Genomic DNA, 16,972 nt, shown 5'->3' on the forward strand with positions numbered 1-16,972 from the left:
AAATGTTTTTTATGAACGTACTTATAGCTAGATTATGGACCTTGGGTTGACTTATCGAGTTGAGGCGAGCACTGAGCCTAACTGGGTTTGGTCAATTTGGTTTGTAGTACACGGAAGGCCTGGAGCAGGTTAGCTGCAGCACAAGTTACCATGGCAATGGAAAAGAACCACCTTTGTAACACTTAGGATTACCTTGATAAGTATAGATCTCTGCTTTTATTTCGCCTTTTTATGCTTTTCCAAAAATTCAGAAGATTTTCTTTTTTTTTTTTTGCCTTAACCACCTTACGATGGTTCTGCATGTAGTAGGACATATCTTAGTTCGGTTTTCCATCAGCAAATGTTTATTAATCAAACTTTGTTGCACATGCCGGTTGTAAAACAGACCCCGTGTGTGTGTGTGTGTGTGTAGGATCGTTTGGGTCTGGCGGCGATGGACAAAGCAGGGAAGCTGGTTTTTCTGGCCACCGAAGGCGACCACCTCCAGTTCAAAGAAGAGTGGTTCAAAGCCAACCTGCTGCCTTATTTACACTAAAGCAGCTCCATACTGATAGTCTCAGATTGCTGTAGCTGCAGTTGAAATCAAGAGCAATATAACGCCAGTTTAACAGGACGCTCAAGCTTAGCAGAAAGCATCATTTACTCTTTTTGCACTGATCATTTCCAGCGTGTTGGCTTTTAATCTGTGTCTTGTGATGCCATCATAATTTTAGCAGTCACAGGTGCAGTTTACTGATGAGGTCAAACACTATTCATCATTGTTGGCAGGTTTTACGGGGGGGGGGGGGGGGTTTAAGCCACTTTCGTTTTGCCTCATTTGGATCTTTTAACTGTGAAATAATGCTTCTGTACAAATAAAACATCAAAATAAAGACACCCATATACTTGGATTTATTGCAACATTTTTAATGATGTCTCCAGTACTAATGAGCAGATTTGAGTTTGGACCCCCCCAAAAAAGAGAAATTAAAGTGGTAAACAAAAACAAGAGACAAAAGAAAATTCAGCGAAGAGCTCCACAGCTACGCGAGCTGCAGACATGAGAAGGAGCAGGATGCTGATGGTCAGGCTGATATTCAAAGACTATTCATAGCTGTACAGGTGATTACAGCAGGTGTTTCCAATCACTTACTCCAGTCTGTTTTCCTTTACTTTTTAAAATTCACTTCCACCGACTTCCAACATCTTTGCTCTTTATCACACTTTTCTTAAATGCCTCCTAACATGGAATGTTTTTTTTTTCCTTTCATTCAGGAATGTCCTGTGTAGATTTAAGTGAAAACGTACTTTAAACCGTTCAAACATCATCTAGATGGATTTATGCTTTAAAAATGATTTAAGAGAGAATGTTTTTGCACAGCTTGCTTTTACTCTGGTTTTATGTGCTCAGAGAACTTGTTTTACACCATTATCCACTATGAGTCTCATGGTTGCAGTCATCAGTGGAGATGATATGGATGCCTTTATCCTCTTTAAAGAGGGCTCTTTTTGACGAGTGCTTCACCAGTGAATTGCATATAATGGAAGAGAAACCTTGAGGCCACAACTTAAACACGCCAGCCCCCCAGCTGACCAGGAAGAAGGGAAAGAAATGAGCCTGATTGGCTGCAGAGGAATCAACATTGCCTATTCTAAAATTTGCTCAGCATCATCCAGATAAATTAAAAAAAAAAAAGCATACAGAGCTTCCCAGCTGTTGGCAAAACTCTTTTCAAGTGCTTGCAGGGAAACCCTAATTTGAATGACAAGCTGCTCCCTGCTGATTGGCTGGAGGATCTGCTCCAGATAAGGCAAGCAGCCCTCTAATTGGCTTACAGAAGGAACAGTTTAAACTGTGATTGGCTGATAAGGAAGAAGGGGAAAGGTCTGAATCTCAGTGTACAGTGTGAGAGTTAGCTGGTGGGGTTGTCGATCAGTCAGACAGGACTCTGCAAAAAAAAAAAAAAAATTAAAATAGACGAGTGGGGATGGCGTTGAGGAGGGGCGGCCGTTTTAATATGCTGCCCCAGTTTATCCGGCGATCTCTGTTGCTGTGGTGACGAGCTTACTGCCGTCCCAGACTGTCTTGAACTGCTCGGGTACAGGGATCTCCGTCTGAAAGGGAGAGACACACGGGGTTTTTTGTCAGATCAACAAGCTTTTTCAGACCAGCTTTGAATTCTTGTCGTTTATAGTCAGCAGCTGATCAGCTCGGCTCAGGATGAAGACTCGATAAACGGGCTGTTCTGGTCAAAGGTTCCTAGCAGCACTAAAACGAGGATGGGAGAGCTTTGCCCCCTTGCTCTTAACCTCATGTTCTCATTATTTAACAAAAATCCTAAAAGCAACTACACCACAAACCTGCTCAAAGATGCACAGTTCAAGGAACACTTCATGGTCTAATTAAACATGCCGCGCATGCGAAGCTGAAAGCAGCTCAAAAGATCAAATGCACACTACTCGCTGGACCAATGTGACCGTTTGCATGTTAACGACTTTGACTTCAAACTTCTGCAAGGCTGGACTTTTATCCAAGACCTTTTATAGAGAAATTCATAATTGATGTGACGATTGCCTCACAGACACTAACAAGTACCTAACGAGGCTGAACGTGTTTGTCTACCCAGGAGAGCTCAAAGCTCTCATAAAGACTTACTGCTCCTATTTGTATTATTCGATTGACTTCTTTCACTTTATTTTCATAGTATATTTGATTTTTAACTTGAGGTATGTGCCTACTTGTCCAGGTCTTCCCTGAGAAACAGATGTTAATCTCAATTGACTTTCTGGTTGAAATAAGGATTAAATAAAAGCAGCAGCACTGAAAACTTAGTGATGACAGCATTTACAAAGCCAAAAATACCCCATAAGGTTTACAGAAGCAGTAAGGTTTGTTATCACAGTCAGGTGAGGTCCTGTTTGTGTCACGTTAAACTTCCTCTGCTAAACAAATGAAATCAGAGATACTCACAAACTCTCCATCTTTGTTGGGTACCAGCACGTTCATCTCTGAGCTCTTGGCGCTGATGATCTCACACTTCAGAGAGTCCTTGCTCAGATAAATGTGGCAGCCATCTGTCTTGTTGATGGAGATAGTTGGGACCTTCCCCATAACCTGGAAACAAAAGGAAAAAATAAACAGTAGACCCTTTGGCTAAAAGCCAGTAACTTTATCAGGTAGATGATACACAATGCCGATCTACAATCAGCTTCTACAAATCTCCTCAAGCCCAACACTGCACCCAGCTGACAGTGAAGCTGCCAAAAACTGAGCAGCTTGTAGTTTCCAATATTTAACTACATGAATAATAAACAGAGCTCATGAAAAATGTATAAATCCTCAGCAGAGAAACTACAAAGAGCCGAAGAATGACGGGGCAGCAAAAATCATTCAGTGATCTCATGAAATGCAACAAACAGTGAAAAGAAACAAAAAAAAATAAAATAAAATAAAATAATCACACCTGGATCTTGACATCCTTGCAGTTAATCATCTCCACGATGCCCACAACATCATCAAACACCAGGCCCATTTTCTTACAGTTGTCTGTCAGAGAAAAATAAATAAGTATATTTAAGAGACTCTAAGCACCGAGCTCATTCTTCTGCCTTTTATTCACTTATGGCGGCTGTGTCGGCAAATATAAATAAATGTTTGGGCATTATATCAGGGGCAATACGAGAGCCCTCGACGTGTGTGTTTCTGAGGAGTGAGTTTCCTTTCTTACCTAAAGTGATGGAGTTGATTTTGCCCTTGACCTGCAGGGTGCTCTTGTTACACTTGAAAGCATAAACCACTTGCTTCAGCTCAGTGTCGCTGATCACCAGGTTCTGAGCATCCTCCTGGTTCTCCTGCAGAAAGCAAGTTAAGAAAACAGAGAAAAAGAATTAAGAAAGAAAAAAAAAAAAAAAAAAGAAGGTCTGTTTGTCTGAGCCAGAAGCAAGTTTAAAAATCTATTCTGGTCATTTTGGCCCCTTCAGCGTACCACTTTCCACTTCTTTCCTTCCAGCTCCAGCACAGGGGGGAGCGTACGGGTTGGTGTGGCGGATGCAGCAGGTCTGGCGGCGCTTGAAGCGAAGGGTTTTGGTCCAGAGCGCACTGGAGCGCCCTGACTCCTCAGGTTGGGGTTCTTGTGGGTCTTCTGGTTATCGGACACATGTTTTAGTCCTGCAGGGGTCAGGGAGAGATGAAACATGCACTGTTAGTCTGAGAGAGAGGGAGCGTTACTTAATCCAAAGCACATCTAATTTATGTGATAACAAAAATAAATAAATAAAAGGAATGGAACCCATATATTAGTAAGTGTAAATGAGCATAAAAGATTATAACTGAAATAAAAAGGTCCGTCTTAATACACTGTCTGCCCTTCATACCACGTTCTCCCATCAACTTATTTGTCCAGAGAGGTTCATCAATACTGATTACTACTCCTCACATAGAGTAATGATTAACAAAAGGAAAGAAGGACCAGAGACTCCTTTATATGATTTACATCAACAAAGCCTTTTTGTATTGATTCATGTAGCTCTGCTACATGACTACTGCTGCACTCAAATCCTCAAAATTGAGGCCAGAAAAAAAAAAAAAAAAAAGTATCAGCTCCTCTCATCACTGTTGGTTGGAGCTGTAGCTACCCACCCCGGGTGATGTCAGACCCCTTGTTGATGGAGGCGAACAGGGCGTTCCGATTATCAGCACCGGCGTCCCCAGCGCCGCCAGTGGGTCCGCTCAGGTCAGCGGGAGGAGGGGGTCCAGGGGGAGGTGGGGGAGGACCGCCAGCAGGAGCGCTGCGTGGAGCAGCACCGGCTGAAGCTACTGCACCCTGAGGAAGAAGAGAAGAAAACGGTTAACAGGGTGAATGAGGTCATGAAGGACACACTTTTAGCCTTTAAAGCAGACAAAGGAGAGCACACTCACGAGACAAACTCTGGAGTAATTCTCCCCTCTATAATTTAAAACAGGACTGTTTGCATATCAGGGGCAGTTACACCACTTCTCCCTGTGTTTGCCTCAACTTTGTGTGTAAACAAAAATAAAGTTTATTCTGAAGGGCTAAATTTAGTTTAGCAAAAACAGAGCTCAAGTTCAGTTTCAGGATTGTTTTGTACCCTAAAAGCTCCTGCTTTTCCTTCATTGTGCACCACAAGAAAGGAAGTCCCAGAAATACATATGCAACAGGGCAAGCTGCAGAAATCATGCAACCTTATAACTCTAAGTACAGACAGTACAATTTTCTCTAATGCCAAAGACCAGTTTGCTCTGGCACAAAGTATTAGTAAAACTGGCCCTAAGGTAAATGTGTTAATTCATGAGTCAGGTTGCATTTGATCATTTGAGAGCTGCTTTTTATGTTTCAAGTTGCAGTAATTTCCTTTTTTTATTTTTTTTCTCTCCTCCTCCTCCTCCTCCTTCCTTTGGAAACTCACAGTCTTGCTCCAGGTCAGTCCGGTGGTGTGTTGCTCTTTGATGTAATGCTGCAACGCAGTCCAGATGGAGATGTAGGCTTTCACCCAGTCCACATGCACCTTGTCCCTGTGAAGACGACATATGATTTTATGGCATCGTTTTTTAGCTCTAGCAGTTTTTCTTCCTTTACTTAGAACTCAACACAACTTTATTTTTTATTTCAGATTTTCTCATTGTGCAATTTGCCTGCCTGCTGTATGACATGTGAACACGAGCTGAGAGCACAAACAGTCTGCCTCACTTTCAGGCTTTTATTACAAGTTTAAACCCAGGAAGTCTGCCACCGACATGCTTCAGTGTATCATGTGGCAGTGCTGACTCAGTAAAACCATGGGGCACCATAACTTGAAAAAGGAAAAGAAAGGATGGAAGACAGATGGGTCGAGCAAACTGTTTGGCTGCATTTAAAAGTTCTTTTGACCCTTTTGTTTATTAGATTCAACATAAAAAATAAAAACATATGATACAGTTTAAAATGATAAGAACAAACTGGAAGAAATCCCAGCAGCTTTGTATACAAATTAAATTTGGACGGCCCATCTGCTGCGGACAATGAGGGAAACAGGCTTTAATAGTGGAGGTTTTACTGACTTGTCCTTGTAGTCCTTCAGCACACGGTTGGTGTAGAACGTGGCGGCGTCCTGCATCTCCTTAACGTACGGGCCTGGTTTGGGAGCCTGACACGAAGTAAAAAGGTTTAGATTCATTTCGTAAAACATACCCTGTGTGTAGTTTTTGCCTAACTGAGCCAGTTTGTTTTGTCATATTGCTTTTATTATATTGAGCAGTCCAGTCCACTTTGTTTAAGCATTTTGATCTAGGTTGTACTTAGTGTTCTTGGCTGCGGTAACACAGGAACTTCCCCAAATTTTGGGATAAATAGAGCCAGTCTTATCTCGTATATCATGGGTGGGAAACCACTTAGTCCAAATGTCCACAGAGAACGTTAAAACAAAAAACAAACAAACAAAAACCCCAAACACTGGATAACTAAGTTTGAACTTAGTAAGATTTTAATTGTAACCTGTAGCTAACAATTTAAAAGCACAAGCACCATGTCAGCATTTAGATTGCTGGTAGATCCCTACCTGACATGTACCACTAAAGAGGTCACTTGATGAAATAAACAGTATTAAAATCAACTTAAACAGCAGTGGAGAATCACTGCAGTCATTTGCTTTGACATGCCTCCTGCCCCTTAATGTTTTGTTTTCCTTTAGGACTCTGTGGGCCAGGTTTTTCCTGTCTGTCTTTTAGAGTCGGATTAAATGGATGCAGAGGAGTCAGGTATGTTTAAAGAAAGGGGAAGTATAAAACTAAAGCTCAACATTTTGAGAACTTAAAATCTTTGCTTCCCCACAAGTGAAGCCTTTAATAGTTGGGTTGCGGTCACGTGGTTCTGATGACGTGCGGAGGCAGCGCGATTTTTGAGTGGAGGGCGGAAGTAAACATGGAGGACACTGTGGAGAGTCAGGAGAGCAGCTATTGTGCAACTTTAGACCCCGTTTCTCGGGAGAGATATAAACAGATAGTTAAAAAATATATCGGACGTGATCCGTATTCTTTGAAAATGTCCGAATACACCACAGAAGTAAAGGATTTGCCTACTATCGAGGCTGTGGATATCACCAACTACTTGGTCCTCCAGACTTCTTACTACACTAGGCAGCAAATGAAAGCTTTCAAGAGTCTGGAGGCGTACAATTTTTTTGTCAGCGGGTGGGTCCACAACCTTGGAACAAAACGTCTCCGTGATGGATACAGTTTGGTGTTTGCAAGGGTGAGTGTTTGTTCTTATATTGCTTTATCTTAAACACGCTAACAGTTAGCGGTAGCGGCTTTAACGTCAACAAACATGCCACATCCTTAGGACTTCGTTAGAGTGACAGTTGTTTGTTTCAAGGTAAACCATTCTCAGCGGTCTAACGAGACACCTCTGAAGACTTGGGTAATTGCAAAGGAGGATGGAGAAGTGATTGCAGCTCATTGCAATTGTATGGCAGGGTTAGTAGCCTGTTCTCCACTGTCACTAGGCTCAAATCCGGGCTCTCAGCCGTCTGTTGCATATCCAAAATCGCCTCTGCACATCGATGCTGTTCTGCCTTAAGCTTCATTCTTTTCTCTCGTTTGAGAACTGATTCCGATCTGGGTTTTCGTTCGTAGCCGAGATTGACCGTCGGAGCCCAGTCCTCCGACTCTTCGTCATCCAAAGCACTTGGGCAGCCTATAGTCCCAATCAAGTCAATATTAGACTACTAACTTAAAAGCACTAAGTAAACGAGAATTTAACGACAACCTAATGCTAATAAGTTCGTTTGCAAACATAACATTACCTCTGACGAAGTGGTCGCTGCAGACACGGGCATTGGCAGACTCTGCTCCTCCCGACTGTAAACGTAAATTTAAAATCCATTTTTTCCTACGTTTTTCGGTTAGAATTTTCCATTTTTCTCCTCTTCGTTGGGCTATTTTTGGTACCCTAAAATACCGTTTATCAGTTTCTCTGGTCGACCTACTGGAGCATCCGTAAACACAACAGGACATAGGCATTTTGCGTACTGTCTGTCTGTGATTTTGCGCTTATCTTTTTCACTTCCGACCGCCAGTCAAATTTCGCGCTTTACGTCGACGTCACGTCTACGTCAAATGAAACCTAGCTATTAAAGACTAATCCATCCTACTGCTATAAAGCTACACCCACAATCTTTGCAAAAAGAGGCTTTGTCCAAAGGTAAAAAAAAAAATCAGTCTCAACATGACTAAAAAAATAAATAAGATAAAGACGTATTAATCAGTTAATCAGCTTCCTTGTCTAGCTCTCATTAGCAATAAAGAAAAAAGAATGACTGTTCTTCTGAAATATGTACTGCTGTCACAAATGTTTTGCAAAACAAATGAGAAGTTTAAGGATACAGAGGTAGGCGGACAGAGAATGAAGACATTCATCATGTGTATCTGAAAATCTGATCCATTATTCATAAGTCTCAAAAAACACAACAGCAAACAATGAATGAATCATTTACTGTAACAGCAAAGCTCTGTTGTTGGTGCTTTAACGTCAGCCAAGAAACCGTCGCTCATCAGAGACTGTTGACAGAATCAAAGAGAGGCCTGTTTCCGCCCATTATACACTCATTTATCCACATACACAGAGTGGTGCCAAAACGGCTCTTTTCCTACCCGTTAACCTCTCTCAGCCCCTGGACTCACCATGGCAACCCATCCAAGGGCAGGCACACTCTCGCTGACAGCGGAGAGGTGGTTGAACAACGGCGAGCTGCGGTTCTGCTCCCGAAACGCCTGCACCTGCTGGATCACGCTGGACACGGGCTGCAGGAGAGTCGTCAAAACTGCCTGAAGAGTCGAAAAAGGACAAAAGTTTAGCACTCGATATCAGCAGATACCTGAAACTTAAGAATTTGTATAGAATTGAGTCACAACTCGAGGAAAAAAGAAAAAGGAAGAAGAAGAAAGAAAAAAAACCCTCTTCAAATTCTCCAACTTCTGAAGCAAATTAACAAGGCCAATAATCCCACTAAGCTTTCTCCATCACAACTAAGCCGAGCTTGAATATTTAATCTTTACAGCAGATTTTTAAATCGAAATAAAATGAGGCAGAAATATCACAACACAGAACCTGTACAGAGAGGGGAAAAAGAAAGAAGGGTTCGTCCATTTAAACTGCAGACGAACACAATAAATAATGCACAAAGTTGAAATTGATCAATCAATGCGGTGCTTGCTCAACTTAAAGTTTTACGGAGTGTGTTTAACTCACATCAGAGGGCTTCTGGGAAGTGGAGGCTGTGATGAGAAGCTGTCTCTCAGTGGTGAACCCCTGCTTCATCATTTCTGCCTAAAAGAGGGAAAGAAATGTTACATTAATTTATCATTGTGCCATTTTTTAATCATCTTTCACGAACACTTAACAGAAACTGCTTTCAAGGGGCTTCATATTTAGAAATATTCAAGTCTTGCCAGCAGGGGAAAAAAAAAAATAAATCATGGACTTGGAAAATGAGGAATATCACTGTAAATGTAAAACAATGCTGTATAAAAGAAGCGATTAAATCAGCAGCGTCAACTGCAATTACGAGATTCCCTGCAGAGTTTTGCATGAAGCACAAACAAAAGGCTGCGTTAGTCCTTCCACAGGCTGCACCTGCTCTTCTGATCTGCAGGTGGAGGCAAAAAACCAAGATACACTGCAATGTGCTCATCAGGAAAGAAGAAACGTTTACTTGTAGACAGTAAATATTTCTACAATGGCTGCTGCAGTTAAAGTAACCTTTCAGGAATCATCTTTCCTAGGAAAGAATTAAACTCAGCTCCAGTAGGACTGGTGACCAATGCCTCATGTAAATGTGTAATGTCTGAACTTGTGACCTACATGTTTCTGGACGTCGCCCCCTATCTTCTGGCTGAGGGAGAGGTACTCCGCCAGAGGACCCTTGATGATCTCATCGAAGCCCTCGACGTGCACAGATACAGCTGCAAAGATAAAGAAGACCACGGGGATTAAAAAGAAATACATGTAAAGATTAAAGCCCCGGCTTGGACAGTTTCGGTTGTTGTGTCCTTGGGCAAGACACTTCACCCGTTGCCTACTGGTGGTGGTCAGAGGGCCCGGTGGCGCCAGTGTCCGGCAGCCTCGCCTCTGTCAGTGCGCCCCAGGGCAGCTGTGGCTACAATGTAGCTTGCCATCCCCAGTGTGAATGGGTGGATGAATGTAGTATAAAGCTTTGGGGTCCTTAGGAACTAAGTAAAGCGCTATAGTGCATTTACCATTTACATTACATTAATGTGGAACTGATATCTTTACTAACAACTACTTGGGTCTAATCTGCATGAAATTCCCCAAGTAACGCTCAGCACAGCAACACATTGCAGTGAACCATGGCTAACACACCAAGAGCAGCTAAATCTACCGCTGCAGAAGCCTAGCTGCAAACGCCAACAGTAACTGACTGAAAGCCATAATTATCAACATCAGAACATTTTAGTGATAAATGACCCCACTCAGTCAAATAATCTAGTGGCTTTTGTGAGCTCAGAAGCTGACTTCAGCACAGTTTTTTAAATGGACTAACAATGAGGTGGAGTTGTTGCTGTGAGTAACACAAAAGTACAAAGTTGCAAAAGTGAGTGAGAATTAAAGAATTTGAAGAAAAGCTATCTGGAGCATTTACAAACTGATATTAATCTTTAATAGGGCTGTCAAAATTGAGCGCAAACAAAACAACAGCTATATAATGCCCTCCGCTATCTTAGTTTAATTGGTCACATGACTGCATCACATGACTAAAATCTGTCATCGTTTTCAAAAAGGCTCCGGTTTCGCTGTCCACACTGCCAGAAGCTGACTTCAGCGCAGTGATACATTTTCATGTATTAATGCAAACTTCACTCACTGATCTCTACACATATTATTCAGTGTATTCTTTAACAGTAATACCTCCTCCATCTGAACCTCCAGCGCTGCCTCCAGGGCCTGACATGGCCTCCAGGCGGCCCACCGCCACCTCCAACCGCTGCACCAGACTCGCCAACTCTGCCATACCTGTCAGAAAGAGAGGACATTTTTGTGTTTGATAAAAAGGTTAGCTGTGTCACGCTGGCTACCACTATTGGGAGAGAAGTCCCAGGGACTAAAACACAGGAAGAAAGAAATCATGATAGAAAATGATCATTGATCCGTCCTATTTATATACAGTCAACAGTAACATAGACAGGAGGATGCATTTCTTTAGAAGTGCTTGCATCAATCTGAACCTACATTAGTGAAGTAGATTAGATGGAACTTTATTAATCCCTCGGGTGGGTTCCTCTGGGAAATTCTGTAGTGCAGAACTACATTAAACTGAATCACTAACTGCCATTCAGTTTATCCTTCATCAGTTTCGATTCGAAAAAACAACTTTATTCAGTATTGCGATCCCAGAACCTGTTTTTGTTGTGTTAAAACTACAATGCAATTTTTAAAAAAAATTAAAAACAGCAACAGTGCTCTGAATGCTGCCCATATTTGTCTTTTGTACCAGAAACAAGTTTACATGTGTGCATTTACTTCAACAAGTCCCATATTTCAGGTTTAGATCATGTTGCAATAGAATATCAGCAATAGAATAGAAGGGCTCTTCTATTGCTGCTCTTAAACTCCTTCATAGCAATATTGTCCAGAAACTGTGTGGGGAAAACAGTCCAAAAAAACTGATGTTTCTGATTATCAATATTAATAATTATAATATAGGATAAAATCAGTGGCGGATCATTTGAAGCTTTTCTTTTTCTCCTAAAACTAAACAAAGCATTTATTGCTTAATCCAACAGGTCTCCAACAGGTGCTTTTGCAGAAACTTTAAAAGCTTTAACAACATTTTGCGTGCATAACAACCTCCTACAGGTCACAACTAACATTTCAACCACATACGGCAAACAGTTGGATCCTTCCCCCATCTGACATAGTGCTGACATTTATTTATTCATTTAATAAATAAATCCCTCAAGTTAATTAGACCTCATCCTCAATATAATGTACCCTCCACACCACTATTAATCAATGACCACAACAACAGATTTAAATTGTAATCATGAATTTTCTGTCTTGCTACAAACCAGACAGTACTAGCTTCACAGGAGTACTAGATAAAGAGATTAGCCTCTACTCTTAACCCCTAGGTTACTTTAACCACAGGTTAAAGTTTCCATGAGTACACGACTGTCTGCTTGCGTTGATGTGGTGTAAATTCCATCAGTCCTGAGCCCAAGGCTCTGTGGGGACATCCACGGAGTCACTGCTCCAAAATGCACCAGCTGCTAAAGCAACACCTATACACTGTTAAACTTTTAACATTTTATTCCTCTCCTTTTTTTATGGTTGTGACTTTAAAATCTGGATGTCAAACCCAGGACCATTTGTGCGTAAGGTGAATGTGTTAACTACACTATGAAGCCAATGATGTCACCAAGAGCCAATATTAGGAAAAACTGAGTATTTAGAGTACTCTAAAGCCTGAATTTTTTTGGCTCACATAGATCACCTGCACATATACTGAAGCTTCAGTCAGGTCTGAAGACCAGTCAGTCACTACCTGGCAACCACCAGATAGCTTCCGATTGTCCAGCATTTTTATGACAAGGGTTACATTGTCGCCTCTTTCTTTGGCAACGAGAAAGGACTCTGAAAGGTTAGGCGCTTTCATTAGTGATGACATGTAGCTCAACAACTTCAGGTAAACTCTTAAGTTTTGTCTGTTTTAATTTGTCTTACTTCCTCCGAAACGGAGCGCTATTTAAATATTTAATTAAAAAAAACAAAACACTGCCTGATGCTTAGGCATCACACAATCAAATGTGATTTTGGCACATTTTTTCTGGACAACCCTACACCCACATTTCCACCTTTGGAGTATAACAGTAATGACTACTTTACTAACAATGATGTCATGAGATGATAAAATCCTCCCATTAAGAAACAGCACAGAGTGAATTTCAGCTGGGAATCAAACCGTCTGCACAGACATAATGAAGGTTTTGTGCCGAATCGGCCACAAGGACAGAACCCTCGACTGTTTGAATAAATTGAGCCAAAAGATGTAAATATGCTCATTTGCAAGCTTTAAGGAAGTCACAGAAAAATCCACCTATTAGTGTTGAGGTTGAGTAACAAAAGAGGAAGAGCAGGCCAGAACTTGCTGCGTAAAGCTATGTAGATCGTTGCGAGTTACTACAGAGAGATCCCAGCTATGAGTTTTAAACATCCAGGTACATCGCACAAGAAAACAACTTAAGGTCAGCAGCACCTTTGAAGCAAAAAAACATGCACACTCCTGATTTAACTATTCAAAAGACATGATTACCGTAACTGACTCCAATCCAAGTCTAACACATAAAGGAGTACTCACAGATCCAGACGCACACCTGAAGAGAAAGGCTAACATTACATGAGGCAGCTGAAAGCTGACACTGCCCTTACCTGGGCCACTGAGAGCCCCTCCAGTCTCGGGTCCTTATACCTGGCTGTCGCTGAATGGATCCACACAGACCACTCTCACTAATGAGCAAGATAATGCTGCAGCCAACATCTCACTTTCACTCCTCAGTGAAATCTTTACATATCAAATGACCGAGATGTTAAATTTTTGGCTGTGACCAGCTTATAAAAATCCTTCATGTTGAGAAGCGGCACTCTGAAGATGCTCTGAAGTCATATCAATGGGTGTTCAATACTGTTCCAATTAGCCACAGTCACTCATCGGTTTATCAGCAGCAAAATAATCAGTAACTATTTTGAGATTTGAGTTATGGTCACTCAAGCAGCCATTTAGTTTAACTTTGTATACTTCTTTTTTCCCTTCCAAACAGCTGATTGTTCATCTGCTGAGGTTTTAGACAGATCTGATGACAACAGCATTTTCTTACCCCACATCTTAAACTTAAAAAAAAAAAAAAATGCAAAAGCTTGTTTAAGTTTAAAACCATCATAAGGAACATGGTGAACAAGATGCATGGATCTTTTTCCTTAAGAACCAACTTATTGTGTATGTGGGTGTGTATCATGTGTGGATCTGATATTTTATGTTGCATTTGTTGCAGTTTTAATAATGCTTTGAGTCTGCATGACTCCTACCTCAGTCAGACTTCCTGGTTAAATAAAGGTAAAATACTGCATCACTAAAAATCAGCCTTTCGACTTGATTTCTGATCATTAAATAGGAGAGGCAGTTATGCATTATATCAACCCTGAGGCTGTTAGGTGAATCCATTCAATAGAGTTATCAGCAGGTGAGGTGGCAAGACATTACATGAAGTTATTTTTAAAAGACTGCACTATTTCTTCCTTTTACAGCAGACTGAATAAGAAGCACACAATACCTAAACTTCCCCTTTTCCTCTGTCTTTCACAGAGTTACGCATTAATTTGTGCAGCAGACTCTGAGATGAATTAGATCACAGCAGGAAACAAAAGCCCTCTCTACCCTTGACCCACATTCTGTTTAGCACCACGGCAGTGAGCATTTATACCTGCATATACCAGAGTCCAGCACTTCCTGGTCTCATGAGACATGACTCACCTGCAGCACAGGGAGGGAGCGGCCCCTAAATGGTGTAACAGCTGGAAAAAAACAACAACAACACAAACCCAGCCCTGTAGATGGCTAACTGTTGTTTACACCAACACTAACAAACTTTATCCATATCTAGCAAATTGCAAATCCCAGAGCAAAGCACATTTGAGTTTACTTTATGCCCAGTTACTTCACTTCAAATGCTTATTTTTATGTGCACCAAAGCAAAGTGGCGGCGTAGGCTCGGGCCAAGTGCTGACCACCAAGGAAACGCTACAGACGAAGACAAAACCAGAGATGTGACGGCAGCCAGGGAGTCATTCCTTCAGTTGTTTTCCTTAGATTAAAGCTAAATCTGTAGCATGTACAATTATAGAAGCTTGTAGTTCATACCAGGAGTATGAAGGCACACTTTCAAACAGTGCAAACAAATGACTGATGCTGCAATAAAACTGGGAGTTTTGTAAAGTTGTTGCATGCTCTTATCTCAATCATTTGGTGTAAAGTGATCATAAAGCTCAATCAGCATGGTCTTCCTCACGTAGTTTACATATTGCATTTCTTTTTTTTTTGTCTCAACTTATGCAAATATTAAAACTCAAACACATTAGTACTATCAACAACCAACAGGTGCATTTACTCCCCTTTTTATTCCCTTTTGGGATGGTTTTTCAGAACAAACCACTGCACAAACAAGAGCAGGTGTGGCCAAAAGCCTGCCTTAAGCAACTTTAGCTTTTTGTACATTTCCACGCAGTGCACTATGGGAAATTAGCTTAAAATGAATCTACCTGTCTCCTTGCAAATAGTGACCCCAGTCTATGCAAAATCTTAACGTCTGACTACAAATTCCAAGTAGTCTTTAGATGAGGAGTGGCAGTCTCTCATTAGTCCTCTAGTGTATTGTACTAATGAATAATACCTTTGTAACTAAAAATCTGAAATCTGCCTATAACCCTATCAAACTGATCTCATCGACCTCATTTGTTGTCTATATGGAAGAAATGTTGTGCACAGAGCTCCCATCAGCACGCAGGGGCAGTGAAGTAGGTTAGTTAGGCCTGTGTGAGGGTTTGTGTGTCTGCCTGGGGGCAAGACGTCCAGACATAAAGGAGCGAGCGTCCACTCCTGCATTTGCAACCTTAGCTTTTCTTCCAAATCTATTTGCATAGGGAAACACTGTTTGTAACCGTGGCAGACATGGAAAGCAGGGCGCCCTTCCAGACCTACTTCGGTGGGCTCAAAGCTCAAACAAATCGCGCTCAAGCCGCTGCTGATAATGCGATCACCGGCTAAAGCTAGCCGTTACAACTTTAGCCCCACCACTCAAACCTCAGTTAAACAGTTTTATTGTGTACTCGTGGCTCTTGAGGTTAAGAAACACCTTTCTCAAGTAACGTTATAGTGTCCTGAAGAGTTACAGATTAGGAAATAGCGTTAAGCCGTCCTGAAGAGCCGTTACACCGCTTAGAAATTATTTAAAGGGGGTACAAAATGTGCCACAACACCAACGCCGACAACCAGAGCTAGCTAACGTAACCCCAGATAAACCTCTTTTTTTTTTTTAATTACACCACCTTATTCAAAGTCGACACATATTTAAAAAAGCTGGGGTGGTGTTTTTATACGTCCCCTCCCTGCCGTTGAGCGTCTGCTGTCAGTTTGACTATTTCCTGGATTTTTTTCCTCTCTCTCTCTCTCCTCTGAGACACACACACACACCCCTCCCTGTGTCAGCTAATGCTGCACTACTCTGCAGAGGAGGAAAGGGAAGAAAAAAAGACTAAAAAGAGAAGTTTCCACTTTTAATAAGAGAGCACAGCAAGACGAAGTAAAGGCTGACTACAGGGCTGCAGACATGTTAACGATTTAAGTCAGACCAGCGTCAGCTTTTGCGGCTAACCTCGGCTAGCCGGCTGCGTTAGCATCACACCGAACTCAAGATGTAATTTCTGAATGATTCTCGGTGAAGGAGGAAGCGGCTGTGCGCTCTCTCTCTCTCTCTCTCGTCTCAGATTTGATTTTCCGCTTCTGCAGAAAGCTGTAAATCGAGTCACAAACCCCGCAGTGCAAATACCAAAAAGGACAGCACACCGGCTGCTTACCTGCTAAACTGGTCGAGCAGTGATTCGGTCCTTTATGTTGTCGCTGCTGTGGGAGTGTGCAGTAAGCAGACTGGGCTTCGTCTCTTTCTTCCTGTATGTCGCTGAATTTACCCAGCGCTCACCGCGCCACGTTTCCGCCCTTGTTCGCGCAACTAATTCCTTTCCCATATAAGGAGTGCGAGAGGCAGAGGGCAGCAATATACGAAGAGAGGCAGAGGGGAAAACATAGAAGAACTAAGTACTTTTCTTCCCCTCGTAACAACATATCTGCAGGCAGTGAGATATGACATCATAAAAATAACAGAAGAGGCAGCGCCTCTAAAGGAGATGTTCCTCCGAACATTTGCAGGAAA

General features: G+C 41.8%; 2 protein-coding genes across 5 annotated transcripts in view; one reads left to right on the plus strand and one right to left on the minus strand.

Annotated features, from left to right (window-relative positions):
• The window catches only part of ppt1 (palmitoyl-protein thioesterase 1 (ceroid-lipofuscinosis, neuronal 1, infantile)), a 12,144-nt gene extending 8,707 nt beyond the window's left edge, over positions 1–3,437 (plus strand). For all 3 annotated transcript variants that reach the window (XM_086280590.1, XM_086280592.1, XM_086280591.1), the window contains one exon: positions 413–3,437. In XM_086280590.1, the coding sequence (XP_086136716.1) occupies positions 413–535 (123 nt within the window). In that variant the 3' untranslated portion in view covers positions 536–3,437. The remainder of the gene's footprint in view (positions 1–412) is intronic.
• cap1 (CAP, adenylate cyclase-associated protein 1 (yeast)) lies at positions 891–16,776 on the minus strand. Of its 2 annotated transcripts, none has more exons than XM_086280587.1 (13): positions 16,620–16,776; positions 10,902–11,006; positions 9,837–9,937; positions 9,225–9,302; positions 8,657–8,800; positions 6,038–6,123; positions 5,407–5,512; positions 4,619–4,802; positions 3,966–4,147; positions 3,708–3,831; positions 3,444–3,526; positions 2,951–3,094; positions 891–2,094 (listed from the first exon to the last, which is right to left on the minus strand). In XM_086280587.1, the coding sequence occupies exons 2-13, from the start codon at positions 11,002–11,004 to the stop codon at positions 2,011–2,013; spliced, it is 1,419 nt and encodes a 472-aa protein (XP_086136713.1). In that variant the 5' UTR covers positions 11,005–11,006; positions 16,620–16,776; the 3' UTR covers positions 891–2,010. The 2 variants fall into 2 exon arrangements, with proteins under 2 accessions (XP_086136713.1, XP_086136712.1); XM_086280586.1 differs by lacking the exon at positions 16,620–16,776 and adding an exon at positions 16,418–16,439.
• Between the last annotated feature and the right edge of the window lie 196 nt (positions 16,777–16,972).

Source organism: Aulonocara sp. 'chitande type north' Nkhata Bay, linkage group LG22 (genome assembly GCF_057382095.1).
Source record: "Aulonocara sp. 'chitande type north' Nkhata Bay isolate Kocher_YH1m ecotype deep benthic linkage group LG22, A_spYH_male_GT1.1, whole genome shotgun sequence".
Lineage (NCBI taxonomy): Eukaryota > Metazoa > Chordata > Actinopteri > Cichliformes > Cichlidae > Aulonocara > Aulonocara sp. 'chitande type north' Nkhata Bay.

What these genes read in the sequence shown, in the direction of transcription:
- cap1 (XM_086280587.1), bottom strand. Translation starts at nt 11,004, where the DNA reads ATGGCAGAGTTGGCGAGTCTGGTGCAGCGGTTGGAGGTGGCGGTGGGC. An exon ending in CCCTTGGATGGGTTGCCATG is followed by an intron (nt 6,124 to 8,656) that starts GTGAGTCCAGGG and finishes ACTTCGTGTCAG; the next exon opens with GCTCCCAAACCAGGCCCGTA. An exon ending in GACTGACCTGGAGCAAGACT is followed by an intron (nt 4,803 to 5,406) that starts GTGAGTTTCCAA and finishes CTTCTTCCTCAG; the next exon opens with GGTGCAGTAGCTTCAGCCGG.